This window comes from Scyliorhinus canicula, chromosome 1 (assembly GCF_902713615.1).
Source record: "Scyliorhinus canicula chromosome 1, sScyCan1.1, whole genome shotgun sequence".
Taxonomy (NCBI): domain Eukaryota; kingdom Metazoa; phylum Chordata; class Chondrichthyes; order Carcharhiniformes; family Scyliorhinidae; genus Scyliorhinus; species Scyliorhinus canicula.
In genome coordinates, this window is record NC_052146.1 from 217,180,888 (window position 1) to 217,196,361 (window position 15,474).

Here is a 15,474-nt window from a genome sequence, read left to right on the forward strand (position 1 = left end):
CGAACGTACGGCTTAGCTCCGCATTGCCGCAACCGGAAGTCCCCAGAACTGGAAGTTAATGACACTGGGGAAGTCTCGGCAGCAATGGTCTGGAGGCACTGAAGGCGGTGGTCAGAGGGGACCTGATTTCGATACGGGCCCACAGGGAGAAGGCAGACAGAGCAGAGACGGATCAATAAGGGAAATATTTCAGGTCGACAGGAGATATGCGGAGACCCCAGAGGCAGGGCTTTTAAGGGAACGACGAAGGCTACAGATGGCGTTTGGCTTGTTAACTACAGGGAAGGCGGTGGAGCAGCTGAGGAAGGCAAGGGGGGGGGGGCGATCTATGAGTATGGAGAGAAGGCCAGCAGAATGCTTGCACAGCAGCTCAGAAAGCGGGAGGCAACCAGGGAGATTGGGAAAGTGAAGGTCGAGACAGGAACTTGGTCGGAGATTCAGCGTTCAACAGGGCGTTCAAGGAGTTTTATAGCAGGCTAGCTGAGCCGGAGTGGATGAGGCAATTCTTAGGAGGGCTGAGGTTCCCATAGGTGGGCAAAGGGTTGGTTGAAGGGTTGGGGGCCTTGATTGGGTTGGAAGAAATAGCAGAAGGGCTGAAGGCCATGCAGTCGGGTAAAGCCCCGGGACCAGACGGGTACCCCGTGGAGTTTTACAAAGCGTTCTCTGGGATACTGGGCTCACGGCTGATGAGGATATTTAATGAGGCAAAGGAAAGAGAGAGAGGGCTGCCCCCGACGATGTCACAGGCCACTATCTCATTGATCCTAAAGCAGGATAAGGACCCGGGGTTATGCGGCCCTACAGAGCGATCTCCTTATTACATGTTGACGCCAAACTGTTGCCCAAAATCTTGTCCTCTAGGCTCGAAGACAGCGTTCCGGATGTGATTGGGGAGGACCAGACGGGATTTGTTAAGGGCAGGCAGTTGGCGGCCAACGTTAGAAGACTGTTGAATGTGATCATGATGCCCCCAGAGGGTAGGGACGTAGAGGTAGTGCTCGCAATGGATGCAGGGAGGGCCTTTGATCAGGTGGAATGGACCTATCTGTGGGAGGTGCTGGTGCGGGTTTGGATTTGGACGGGGTTTCATTGACTGGGTCAGGCTGCTGAATCAGGCGCCTGTGGCGAGTGTTTGGACAAACAGGCTGACATCGGGCTATTTTAGGCTGCACCAGGGGACCAGACAGGGATGCCCCTTCTCCCTGCTGTTGTTCGCACTGGCCATAGAGCCGCTGGCTATTGCGTTGAGAGCCTCAAAAGGCTGGAAGGGACTGGTCTGGGGCGGGGTGGAACACAGAGTCTCGCTATACACAGATGACCTGCTCCTATATGTTTCTGACCCACTAGAGGGGATGGGAGAAATTATGGGGATTCTGGGGGAATTTGACAGGTTTCGGGTTATAAATTGAACATGGGGAAAAGTGAGATGTTCGCGATCCAGGCAAGGGGGCAGGAGAGGCGACTGGGGGGGTTGCCGTTTAGAGTGGGAGGGGGAAGCTTTCAGTACCTAGGCATCCAGGTATGGGAACGGCTACATAAGCTAAATTTGACCCGACTGGTGGACCATATGAAGGAAGACTTCCGAAGCTGGGCCATGCTCCCACTATCACTGGCTGGGAGGGTGCAGACAGTGTAAATGACGGTCCTCCCGAGATTCCTGTTTATTTTCAGTATCTCCCCATCTTCATTCCATGGACTTTTTCTAAACAGGTAAACAAGGCGATCTCTGGCTTTGTATGGACGGGAAAGACCCCGCTGGAGCGTAGCCGAGGGGTGAGGGCGAGTTGGCGCTACCGAACTTTAGCAATTACTGTTGGGTGGCAAATGTAGCCATGATTAGGAAGTGGGTGGTGGTGGGGGGGGGGGGGGGGTGTGTGGGAGCGAGTGGAGGTGGCATCATGTAAGGGCACGAGTTTGGGGGCATTGGTAATGGCGCCTCTGCCGTTCCTGCCAGCACGGTACTCCACCAGCCCTGTGGTGGTAGCGGCCCTGAGAGTCTGGGGGGCAATGGAGGAAACATGTGGGAGCAGAGGGAGCATCGGTCTGGCCTCCAATCTGCAATAATTATCAATTTGCCCCGGGGAGGCTGGATGGAGGGTTTTGGAGATGGCAAAGAGCAGGGATCAAGAGGATGGGAGATCTGTTCATAGAGGGGAGCTTTCCCAGCCTGATGGAGTTGGAGGAGAAATTTCAATTGATGGGAGGGAATGAGTTTAGGTATCTGCAGGCGCAGGACGTCCTACGCAGGCAGGTCTCAACCTTCCCCCTCCTACCATCAAGGGGGATACAGAACAGGGTAGTTTCCAGAATGTGGGTGGGAGATAGGAGGGTTTCGGACATCTATAAAGAACTCATAGGGTCAGAGGAAACTGAGACCGAGGAGCTGAAACGCATGGGAAGAGAAGTTAGGAGGACAGGTAGAGGATGGTCCCTGGGCAGATGTGTTAAGTAGAGTCAATGCATCCACATCATGTGCCAGGCTCAGCCTGATACAGTTTAAGGTTGTTCACCAGGCTCACATGACAGTGGCCCGGATGAGCAGGTTCTTTGGGATGGACGACAGGTACGCAAGGTGTGCGGGAGGACCAGTGAACCATGGTCATATGTTCTGGGCATGCCTGAAACTTGGGGGATTCTGGCAGGTGTTTGTGGATGTCATGTCCATGGTGTTAAAAACAAGGGTGGCACCGAGTCCAGAGGTGGCGATTTTCAGAATATTGGAGGATCCGGGAGTCCAGGAGGAGAAAGAAGCAGACATTCTGGCCTTTGCCTCCTTGGTAGCCCGGAGACGGATGCTATTAGCTTGGAGGGACTCAAAGCCCCCAAAGTCGGAGTCCTGGCTATCTGACATGGCTAGCTTTCTCTGTCTAGAGAAAATCAAGTTCGCCTTGAGAGGGTCAATGTCAGTGTTCGTCCGGAAGTGGCAACCGTTCGTCGACTTCTTTCGAGAAAATTAACTGTCAGCAGAGAGTGGGGAGGGGGGGGGGGTTAGTTTAGTTTAGTGTGTAGGAAAGGTGGGACCTGTGAGGGAGGAAGACGGCCTTTGCACTATGTTTATATTTGAATGTACACTGTTTATTCTGTTATTGTTACAAAATCACGAATACCTCAGTAAAATGTTCTGTAAAAGAAAAAGGAAAATCAAAGCTCTCTGGAGGCTTTACTAATCAAACTAGAGTCTACAAACCATTAATAAATATTGTACACAAACATTTACAGTGGAGCTGATTCCTTCTCTGTCTCATTGCCTGCTGAGTGTAAAATAGTAAGTTAACACAAGGATGCATGACCGCAGGGTCAAACTTCATTTGTAAATTTCAGCTGGGATTTGGTCCCAAGGACACGATCTTTGAATCATTATTCATCGATTGGAATAGGGTATGAATGGGCGCAATTCTCCCAAAGGGAGACAAAGGGCGGAATTCTCCGCTCCCGCGCAGCATCGGGAAGGCTGTCGTAAACTCGGCCGAGTTTCACGACGGCCTCGGAGGCCGCTCCTCGCACAATATTCACTCCCCCCCCCCCCCAGGGGGCTAGGAGCAGTGCTCCGTAAATCTCGGCGCGCCGAGAATGACGCGACGGCGGCGCCTAAGTGACGTCAGCCGCGCATGCGCAGGTTGGCCAGCTCCAACCCGCGCATGCGCGGCTGACGTCACGATGGCTGCCGGCTCCAACCCACGCATGCGCGGTTGTAGTCTTCCCCTCCGCTGCCCCGCAAGACGTGGCGGCTTGATCTTGCGGGGCGGCGGAGGGGACAGAGTGCGTCGCTTGGAGACACCGGCCCGACGATCGGTGGGCACGCCCCTCTCAGCCCCCCACAAGCCACAAACGAAGATTTGGCGCCATGTTCACGATGGCAGCGACCAGGTGTGGTTGCCGCCGGCGTGAACAGATCAGGAACGTCAGGCCGCTCGCCCGTGATAAACGGCGAGCGGCGATTCTGCGAGCAGAGGGTGGGAGAATTGCTGGGGGTGCCAGGGCGGCATGCCGTGAGTTGCCCGGCCCTCCTGCGATTCTCCCACCTGGCGTGGGAAGCGGAGAATCGCGCCCAAAGTGCCGACGCCGGAGTGAAAACCAGAGTGTTTCACTCCGGCGTCGGAGGCCACTCCTCGCCCCCTATTCTCTCGCCCCCTATTCGCCCACCCCCAGGGGGCTAGGAGCGGTGCGGCATCAATTACGCGCACCGGGCCTTGGCGCCCGCGTCAAAGAGGCGCCGCATAAATGACGCGGCCGGTTGCCGTCCTTCCCGCGGGGCGCAAGACATGTCGGAGTGATCTTGCGGGGCGGCGGAGGGGAAAGAGTGCGTCTTTTAGAGACGCTGGCCCAATGATCAGTGGGCACCGATCACGGGCCAGACCCCTCTGAGCACCCCCCTGGTGCTCGATCCTCCCACCCTTCCACAGGCCCCACACACAGTGTTTGCGCGCTGTTCACGCCGGCAGCGACCAGGTGCGGTTGCCGCCGGCGTGAACCGGTCGGATTGGGCTGGCCGCTCGGCCCATCCGGGCTGGAGAATCGCCGATCGACCGTTAGAAACGGCAAGCGCCGATTCTCCGAGCAGCCTGTCGTAAAACGCGACATGCCGTTTTGGGGGGGGGGTGGGAGAATCGCGTGCGGGTTCCAGGGCGGCGTGGCGTGAATCGCCCAGCACTCCAGCGATTCTCCCACCCGGCGTGGGGTTCGGAGAATCGCGCCCCCTACCTTTCTTTTATTTCAACCCTTAACTGTTTTGAAACATTGGATTAAAAGTTCCAGAGTCATGTAGAAATTGAATAGGATTTTCTGGTTGAGGTGAAGATAAGAAAAAAACAAACTCCTGAATGTAGAAACTCAGAAAACAACTCTGAAAAGTTTAAACAATCTGATTTTTGATAACCTAGTACTAGTAAAAATACTATTATTTGCCCTGTACATTCTTAAAGCCATTGATCCTATTTGCTGAGTTTCAACTCACCAAGTTATCTGAGTCCAAATCGAACCCCCAGCCCGGTCTCCGCACATGTCTTTTTCAAGTAGAATTCACAGGGGACTCCAAATCCAGGGTTGCTCTTCACTCCCTGTTCCAGAGTTGATGAGACTAATCAATAGAAAAGCGAACCTATGGGATGGACTGAGATCAGCACAGACCAAGATTGAAGCTGAAACCTTTTAGTTACCGTGTTTGGCTGTCAGTCTCTACTGCAAAAGGCTCTTTTTCAAATTAAAATCAGAAAGATCTCTTCTCTCGATCAGTGATGTGTTGCCCACTGTTGCAACAGTCCCTAACTCTTTTTTAAAATTTAGAGTACCCAATTATTTTTTTTCCCCAATTAAGTAGCAATTTAACATGGCCAATCCACCTAACTTGCACATCTTTGGGTTGTGGGGGTGAAACCCATGCAGACACAGGGAGATTGTGCAAACTCCACACGGACAGTGACCCAGGGCCGGGATTCGAACCCGGGTCCTCAGCGCCGCAATCCCAGCTAACCACTGCGCCACATACTGCTCCTCCCCAACAGTCCCTAACTCTTTAGCAGAAAGGTCATTATCGTTGTAGGATTCGCCCCAAATTTAAGATCTCGGGCTGGATTCTCCCCTACCCGACGTGACGGAGGGTCCCGGCGTAGGGGAGTGGCGGCAACCACTCAGGGGTCGGGCCTCCCCACCTTTGGGGGCCAGCCCCGCGCCGGAGCGGTTAGCACCAGAAGACTGGCGCATAAAACCGGCGCCCACGGCAGCAGGGCTGGCCGAAAGGCTTTCGCCGGTCGGCGCATGCGCCAGCGGTGACGTCAGCGGCCAGCTGCCGCTGACGTCACCTCCGGCACATGTGCGATGTGGGTTTCTCTTCCGCTTCCCCCATGGCGGAGGCCGTGGCGGCCGCGGAAGAGAAATAGTGCACCCAGGGCACTGGCCCGGAGTCTGAGCGGGGGGCCCCGATCGCGGGCCTGGCCACCGTGGGGGCACCCCCCGGGGTCCGATCGCCCCCCGCCCTCCCCCCCAGGACCCCGGGGGCCCGCTCGCGCCGCTGATCCCGCCATTACCAGAGGTGGTTCAAACCTCGGCGGCAGGAGAGGCCTCCCAGCGGCGGGACTTCGGCCCATCGCGGGCCGGAGAATCGCCGCAGGGGCCTCGCCGATCGGAGTGGCGAGATTCCCGCCGCCGCCACTTCCTGGGTGGCGGAGAATCTCTGCCACGGCGGGGGCCGGATTTGTGGCGGCCCCAGGCGATTCTCCGACCCTGCTGGGGGTCGGAGAACTTCGCCCCACATTTCTAAATCACTCTCAAAAGATTTGTGTGATGTATGGTGTCTGACTCTTTTTTTCAATCTGTTCATTTCTAGTGGACTGCAAATTGTGGATGAAAAGCATGCTCCCTAAATGGAGAAATATTGTAGCTTTAATGATTAAAACGTTCACTAGAATCAGGAGGATGCCTGGGTAGGTTCCGTATTTATTTTTCAATCAGCCCTTAGGGGGACAAGCTAATGTCTCTATACCATAGTTAATGACATAATTAATGATGTAGCAGCCATTTCAAGCTTGTGTTATGTTTGTCTACATTTGAAATTCCAACAGGGAGAGATTATTTGCGATATATATACTGTATAAAAGGTTCATTTAATGAAATTCATGTAATGAGGGGAAGGGAGGAATAAATCAACCTGATTATACTGTAGAGTATTATAACTTCAAAATCTGGGCTTGTTACATATTCTGTATAACATTTAAAAAATCTTCAGATAGTGTTCAATATACCAACCAATCATCGTATCTAAATGCCCTGTATTCAGAATTGTCAAGTATTTGGAAGGCTACAGTTCAATTCAGTCATTGGTTTTTGCTGAGTATAATTTTCTGTGTCCCACAGGTTTCTTGGTTTCCAGTTCTTGCTGCCAGTGATTCAGATCTCTCTCCTCTGTCTTTGCATTGGAGGACCTCCAGAGAACCTGCCTGTTGCCGTGGTGAACAATGACACAGGACAACCTGCTATGAGCCAGACTTTCTTGTCGCATTTTGACAGCAACACAATTACCCAGGTAATTCCCATGTAACATTGAGACCACACAACACAAACACAGTCTAACTAGTCTCTACTGGTGTTCACGTTCCATTCAAGCCGTACCCATCCCTCTTCATCTCACCCTATCAGCATCTCCTTCTATTCCTCTTTCTCTAATGTGTCTATCCAGTTTAACCAGTATGAATACTGTTCACCTCAACCACTTGCTGTGGGAGTGAGTTCCACATTCTCACCACTCACTGGGTAAACATGTTTTGTGTGTGCATGTGTATGTGCCTGTGTGTGCTTTTGCACATGTCTATTTGTGTGTGCAGGTGCATGCATATGAATTTTGCGTGGTGAAATTGCATGGTAAATATCGTGTGGAGAATTCTGCATGGTGAATTTTGCCTGGATCCACTCCTACTAGAAGAAGCAGGAGTGTTGGGAATTCAATGTCTGATTTTCTGATCTACATCCCCATAATTGTTGCCCCATGTGGGGAGCAGGCCCCTGTGAAAATCAGTTTCTGAAATACTTTGGGCAGGATTCTCCATTCCACCGCACCAGCTTTCTGCTGTGGTGCGCCCTCACCGGCAGTGGGATTCTCCGTCCTGCCAGCTGGCCAATGGGGTTTCCCATTGTGGGCAGGCCCATGCCGTCGGGAAATCCCTGGGAGTGGGTGCACTTCTGCCGCAACGAAGAATCCCGTCAGCGGAGAATCCAGCCCTTTAACTTTGATTATTGTCTGGAAAAAAAAACTTTATTCCCTGGAGAAAACCTGTTACACATTCAACAATTTGATTTTATTTCAAAATGGACTTTTACTGATCCATTTATGTCAACAGCCCGGGTCTTTTATTGGTCACCATAAAGTTCATGCTTTCTTGTTCATTATTGTTTGGCTGTTGTATCTTACAGATTCACTTAAACCAATCTGATGCCATTAAGGGAGTAATAGACGGTAAATATTGGGGTGTAATAGGCTTTGGAGCAAACTTCACACAAGATTTTCTTTTAAGGTAAACTGCAATCCAGAAAGGTTGGTTTATTTTGAGAAACTTCACTGTAAGGCCTTTCTATGGCAGCACAATAACACAGTGGTTAGCACTGTTGCTTCACAGCGCCAGGGACCCAGGATCGATTCCCGGCTTGGGTCACTGTGTGTGCGGAGTCTGCGCGTTCACCATGTGTCTGCATAGGTTTCCTCCGGGTGCTCCGGTTTCCTCCCACAAATCCCTTGTGCTGTTAGGTGAATTGGACATTCTGAATTCTCCCTCTGTGTACCCGAACAGGCGCCGGAGTGTGGCGACTAGGGGTTTTTCACAGTAACTTCATTGCAGTGTTAATGTAAGCCTACGTGTGACAATAAAGATTATTATAAATTCATTTATGGGATGATGGCATTGTTGGCAAGGCCAGTATTTATTACCCCTCCTGAATTGCCCTTTGAGAGTTTGTGGTGAGGTGTCTTCTTAAATACAATTGAGAGGGCAGCACGGTGGCACAGTGGTTAGCATTGCTGCCTACGGTGCTGAGGACCTGGGTTCGAATCCCGGCTCTGGGTCCATGTCTGTGAGGAGTTTGCACATTCTCCCCGTGTCTGCGTGGGTTTCACCCCTACAACCCAAAAAGATGTGCAGGGTAGGTGGATTGGCCACGCTAAATTGCCCCTTAATTGGAAAAAATAATTGGGTACTCTAAAAAAAAAAATTTTTAAATAAATAAATTTAATTCAACTGAGTTGCTCCTGAAACCATTTGAGGGGCAGTTAAGAGTTAACAAAGTGGCAGTGCGTCTAGAATCAGGTAAGGATGGCGAATTTGCTCCCCTAAAGTACATTAGTCAACCAGGTGGATTTTTATAACAATCTGGTAGTTTCATGGTCACCATTACTGGGACTAGATATTTATTCTGTTACAAATATGACGTTTGTAAGATAGTTATGCTTTGGGACTGTCTCTTTAATTTAAGGTAAAATGGAGAAATGAAGGGGTCATGTGACATGCTCTGAACTCTGTCTGACAACATGCTTTAATGGCTTGGTTGTGAAAGGTCAAATAAAAGAGGGTCTAAGTTGAGAGATGAGATGAGATGAGAGAATTTCACACTTGAAAACAATGACGAGGGCAGCTGTACTGATGGTGGACAGACTGTTAGTCTCCAAGCCGCACGGAAGTGTAAGGAATAACATATTTTTAGAACATTTATAATTGAAACTGTCGATTTAATTCCTCGATAGAATGAAGTTGGGGGTTTAACAAATAGTTAATCAGTATTTTCCCCTGGATTCAAGTCCATGTGATTTATTGTCATGGAACTGGGCCTTGAGAAGAGAGCAGGCCATTGAAATCCATTGTTGTTGGTTTACAGGGTTTTCTTAAGCTATCCCTGAGCCTCAAAGACAGGTTGAGCTGCAAGATCTGAGAGGAAGAGAGAGGTAGGTACAGTGAGAGAGTAAAATGATAAAAGTAGTCAGTCTTTATTGTTCACCCAGTAGAATGTGGGTGGGAGTTTGTGCTTGGATTGAAAAGATCAAGTTCTTGAGGTTTTAAATGAGGCTGGAGGATAAACCTAGCTTTGGCTAGAGGGAGGAATCTTCAGGATAACCCTCATTGTGGAGGTCTGTTCTGGAATAACATGTTACCTGGAAGCAAAACATTGAGAGGTGAGGATAGCTTTGTACTGGCTTCTGGAGATTGAAGAGTCCACGTAAGAGTCAGATTAAGGTATAAAGTGGAGCTGAATGGCCTTGTTCTGTGCTGTAACCATTCTGTGATTCTGGACGTAACCTACCAGAATTTGGCAAAGTGTTAGGCTGAGACAGAACACTGGCACGGAGCTCACCAGTTGCACAGATCAGATTTCTCACGGAACCTTGAGCCTCTTTACCAAAAAAATTGAGTGACCTTGGTTTATGCCATCATTCTGGTGGGGTGGGGCCTCAAAGACCCGGTGACCTGCTCCAAAGAGATTGGGGCGCCATCTTTAAAAGGCTCCACGCCCAGCGCTGCAGCCGAACTGCCTCCAACCTACATCATGGTGATACTGCGGGCAACCCCAACCCCCCCCCCCCTGACATTCATCACCAGCAAACCCCTTCCCCCTCCCCGGCATGTGGCGCAGTGGTTAGCACTGGGACTGCGGCGCTGAGGACCCGGGTTCGAATCCCGGCTCTGGGTCACTGCCCGTGTGGAGTTTGCACATTCTCCCCATGTCTGCGTGGGTTTCACCCCCACAACCCAAAGATGTGCCGGTTAGGTGGATTGGCCACATAAATTGCCCCTTAATTGGAAAAAAAAAATAATTGGGGACTCTAAATTTATTTTTTTAAAAGATTTTCATCGCCGGGAACCCCCCCCCTCCATGACAATTCTTGGCAGCGTGTCCACCCCTGCTTTCGCATCCCCCCATGGGGCTCCCACTAGGGTTTGCCCCTGGCACTGCCGTTGCACATGTTGGCACTGCCATGGCAGTTTCAACCTGTGCCAGGGGGCAGTGCGAAGGTAGTTACAGTGATTGTAACCATTCCATCTGTATTTAATTAGCCAAATTTAAATTAACCAGTCGCTGTGGTGGGAATTGAATATATATCTCCAGATCATTCTGTGCTGGTCCCAGGATTACTAGTCCAGTACCACAACTGTGCCCAGACTGATCAAAGGGACTACTGCAATTAAATTAAACACTGCTTCTGTCTTGGCCTTTGTGAAGTAATGTGTATCTCTGGTTTCCTTTTAGGATATATGAGAAAATAGTGAATGAAAGCATAGTTGACGGGGGTTCAGTCCACGTCTGGCTCGATATGACGAGTAAGTTTGTTAAAACCTTCCCACTGTGGCAAAGGAGAATGTCTGACGTGGCTAGAAACCTAAACGCTTATTTTTATCCTCTTTTGCTTATCCTCCAAGTATCCAACTGGAGGGAAATTGTCAAGAAGCTTGCTGCTGTTTCCCAGTCTGGATGAGACGAGATAACGTTTTGCAGTTCTGTTGTTGCTCTGCATGGGTCAGTTAGCTCAGCTGGCTAGAGTGTGATGCCAAATGGTGCTAACAACACGAGTTCAACCCCCATACTGGCTGTGGTAGTTCCTGGAGACTTTCCTCCTTGTCTTGCAGAGTGCTGTCCTTTGAGCGATTTGCAGCACAGGTACACTGTCTGAAAATTGGACATTTGTAGAATGCGCCATGCATCACTTTTTATTTATTTCATAAAAATTAACTTACCTGGTCAATTTGGCTGGGTACTGCATGGCGCCAGGCTTGTGACCTTCTTTGCCACTTGTGCACTGATCTATTCCCGTGCTCCTAGTGAACCTTGACTCTCATCCAACTTGTTTGGCTCGAACTGCTCAAAGCGCCTGACCCGAAACCAGGCGTGACCTTGGTTCCTAAGGTGTTGGTTTTGAGAGCGTGTACATACCTGTCTGTCTCCAATGGAGACACCTGCCTGTAACCCTTTGTGGACTGTGGCTATTTACCTGACATGAATTCATCTTTCTTGTGACATGACACAAAAACATAGATCAACGTAGCTCAATAATAATTGTGAAGGTTTATTTGGATGGAGCTATTAGTCTTGGTGAAAACATGTTGGTAAGTTTTGAATTTTTTTTTAACCATATTCCACAATCACAAGTTCTGATATTTAGATTAATTGATCAGTCGAGTTCCTCATTGGCATTTAAAAAAAATAAATTTAGACTACCCAATTCTTTTTTCTTTCAATTAAGGGGCAATTTAGTGAAGCCAATCCACCTACCTGCACATCTTTTTTGGGTTGTGGGGGTGAGACCCACGCAGATACAGAATGTGCAAACCCCACATGCACAGTGACCTGGGGCCGGCATCGAACCCGGGTCCTTGGCACCCGTGAGGCAGCAGTGTTAACCACTGCGCCACCGTGCTGCCCTCCTCATTGGCATTTTGAGAGTCCTGACTGTGGAAAGACCCATTTTCAAATGGATTAGTTAATGATAATATTTCTAATATACTCATTGGCTGAGGAATCTAGAACATGGGGTAACAGGATCTGAATAAGAGGGTGATTATTTTGAGGTGAGAGGTTTCTTTTCTCAGAGGATTGTGAATATTTTTAATTCTCTACCCCAAAGGATTGTGGATGCCCAGTCGTTGAATATGTTCAAGACAGGGCAGCATGGTGGCGCAGTGGTTAGCACTGCAGTCTCATGGCGTCGAGGTCCCAGGTTCGATCCCGGCTCTGGGTCACTGTCCGTGTGGAGTTTGCACATTCTCCCCGATTTCATAGAATTTACAGTGCAGAAGGAGGCCATTCGGCCCATCGAGTCTACACCGGCTCCTGGAAAGAGCACCCTACCCAAGGTCAACACCTCCACCCTATCCCCATAACCCAGTAACCCCACACAACACTAAGGGCAATTTTGGACACCAAGGGCAATTTAGCATGGCCAATCCACCTAACTTGTACATCTTTGGACTGTGGGAGGAAACTGGAGCATCCGGAGGAAACCCACGCAGACACGGGAAGGATGTGCAGACTCCGCACAGACAGTTACCCAAGCCGGAATCGAACCTGGGACCCTGGAGCTGTGAAGCGATTGTGCTATCCACAATGCTACCGTGCTGCCCACGTTTGCGTGGGTTTCGCCCCCACAACCCAAAGATGTGCAGGGTAGGTGGATTGAACACGCTAAATTTCCCCTTAATTGGAAAAAATGAATTGGGTACACTAAATTAATAATAAAAAAAGAATATGTTCAAGACTGAGAGCGATAGGTTTTGGACGCTGTGGGATATTTGAATTGGGCAGGAGAGTGAAGCTGATGTGGAAGATTAGCCATGATCTTACTGACTGGCACTGAATGCCACAGTAGGCTTGAGGGGCTGAATGGTCTCCCGCCCCTATTTCTTATGTTCGTGCAATATTGCATATAGTGTTGCATAAGAATCCTTTTAAGAAAACATGTACTCACTCACGGGTATCAGTAAGATGGGTTCTCACTGTGAAGCCTGTCCAACCTCAATGTGATGTTTGCTTTACACTGCTTCTACCTCCCAGCTTGCACCAACCCATCTCCATTATTAATTCCATTTTATTTCCCAGAACCCTTGGAAAGTCTTGATGGACCCCAAGACTGTGCAAACGCCACTGTTGTTTTAAAAAATTCTTTCATGGAGTGTGGACATCTGTGGATGGGTCAGCATTTATTGCCCATCCCTAATTGCCTTGAACTGAGTGGCTTGCTAGGGCATTTAAGAGTCACCAAATTGCTGTGGATCTGGAGTCACATGTAGGCCAGACCAGGTCAGGACGGCAGATTTCCTTCCCTCAAGGACATGAGGGAATTTTATGACCATCGATGTTGGTTTCATGGTCATCATTACTGAAAGTAGCTTCATATTCTAGATTTAACACATGTACCCAGACCATTGGCCTAACCCTCTTTATTATTAGTTCAGAGACATCACCGCTACACCAGCTCCTCATGTCATAGGTCACTACCTAAATACAGATGACTGAGGCTGTTTGATCCATCATAATCCATGCATCCAGAAAGATCCTGCACTCCCCATTCTCACATCCAGTTCAGTTTCTCATTCTCACCGTTCTCTGGGTAAAGATGTTTCTTCTGAAATCCCAATTGGATTTATTGATGACAATCTTGTATTTATGGCTCCTAATTTTGGACCTCAAACCAAAGGAAACATTTTCTTTGTCCTATCTTTCCACAAGTCCTATCCTATCAAACCCCTTCAGAATTTTAAAGATCTTTATCAGGTCATCCATCAGTCTCCTCTTTTCAAGAGAAAAGAACCCCAACCCTTCCTGTTAATTATTCCTACCAGTTTTAGCTTAATTCTTGTGAATCATTTTGGATCTTCAACAATGCTGTTTTTTCGAAGACCAAGGGCATGATTCTCCGCTCCCCACGTGGCGTGAGAGAATCGTGGGAGGGCCCCCCGACAAAATTCACCCCCCCTCGTGCCCCCAGCGATTTCTCCCCCCCCCCCCCCCCCCCCCCCCCCCCCCCCGCGCTCTGAAGAATCGGTGCTCGCCGTTTTTCATGGTGAACAGCGATTCTCCGACCCGGATGCGCCGTTTCACGACGGTGGCAAACACACCTGGTCGCTGCTGTCATGAAGCGGGAGTGAGATGCCCGTTTGGGGCTTGTGTGGCCTAGAAAGGAAAGAGCACCACGATTGTGCTCGGGAGGGGACAGCACCGCGATCGGTGCCCACCGATCGTCGGGCCGGCAGCCAAATCAGACTCACTATTTCCCCTCCGCCGCCCTGCAAGATCAAGCCGCCACGTCTTGCGGGGCGGCTGAGGGGAAAGATGGGCACCGCGCATGCACGGGAGCCGGCCAACCTGCGCATGCGCGGCTGACGTCATTAGGCGTGACGGCCGCGTCATTCTCGCGCGACGCCCCCGCGGCCGAGAGTTACAGAGCGTCGCTCCTAGCCCCGCCGGGAGGGGAGAATAGGGGGCGAGGAGCGGCCTCCGAGGCTGTCGTGAAACTCGGCCAAATTCACTTGGATTGCCAGCTACCTGAACTTGATTTGGGTTGCTTTTATTTATTTTAAATTTAGAGTACCCAATTATTTTTCTTTTCAAATTAAGGGGCAATTTAGCGTGGCCAATCCACCTAACCGCACATCCTTGGGCTGTGGGGGTGAGACGCACGCAGACACGGGGAGAATGTGCTAACTCCACACGGACAGTGACCTGGGTTGCTTTTAAATGGCAGTTCCTCCAGCTCTGCTTCTCCCTATTGGGGGGTTCACCGGGAAGATTTTGATGTGTCCCAGGTTGAGTTTGTAACCTGAGAAGGCGCTGAACTCCCTATGGAGTCCAGTTATCTTTCCCATGCTGGCTAGGGGGTTTGACAGGTAGAGGAGAAGGTCATCCGCATAGAGACTCTATTCCTCTGCCTCCTCGAATGCCCGTCCACAATCCACTGATCTTTTTAAAAAATAAATTTAGAGTACCCAATTACTTTATTCCAATTAAGGGGCAATTTAGCGTGGCCAATCCACCTACCCTGCACATCTTTGGGTAGTGGATGCCGCCCCCCTTGTCTTGGCGATGGATGCCTGCCCCCTTGTCTTGGCGATGGATGCCGCCCCCCCCTTGTCTTGGCGATGGATGCCTGCCCCCCTTATCTTGGCGATGGATGCCGCCCCCCTTGTCTTGGCGATGGATGCCGCCCCCCTTGTCTTGGCGATGGATGCCGCCCCCCCTTGTCTTGGCGATGGATGCCGCCCCCCTTGTCTTGGCGATGGATGCCTGCCCCCTTGTCTTGGCGATAGATGCCGCCCCCCCCTTGTCTTGGCGATGGATGCCTGCCCCCCTTATCTTGGCGATGGATGCCGCCCCCCCTTGTCTTGGCGATAGATGCTGCCCCCCTTGTCTTGGCGATGGATGCTGCCCCCCTTGTCTTGGCGATGGATGCCGCCCCCCCTTGTCTTGGCGATGGATGCCGCCCCCCTTGTCTTGGCGATGGATGCCGCC

The 15,474-nt window shown here is 50.5% G+C and overlaps 1 protein-coding gene across 5 annotated transcripts in view; it reads left to right on the top strand.

Annotated features, from left to right (window-relative positions):
* Positions 1-15,474, top strand: part of abch1 (ATP-binding cassette, sub-family H, member 1) — a 110,893-nt gene that overhangs the window by 67,553 nt on the left and 27,866 nt on the right. For all 5 annotated transcript variants that reach the window (XM_038807643.1, XM_038807678.1, XM_038807669.1 and 2 more), the window contains exons 9-12: positions 6,323-6,419; positions 6,850-7,018; positions 7,903-8,003; positions 10,723-10,793. In XM_038807643.1, the coding sequence (XP_038663571.1) occupies positions 6,323-6,419; positions 6,850-7,018; positions 7,903-8,003; positions 10,723-10,793 (438 nt within the window). The remainder of the gene's footprint in view (positions 1-6,322; positions 6,420-6,849; positions 7,019-7,902; positions 8,004-10,722; positions 10,794-15,474) is intronic.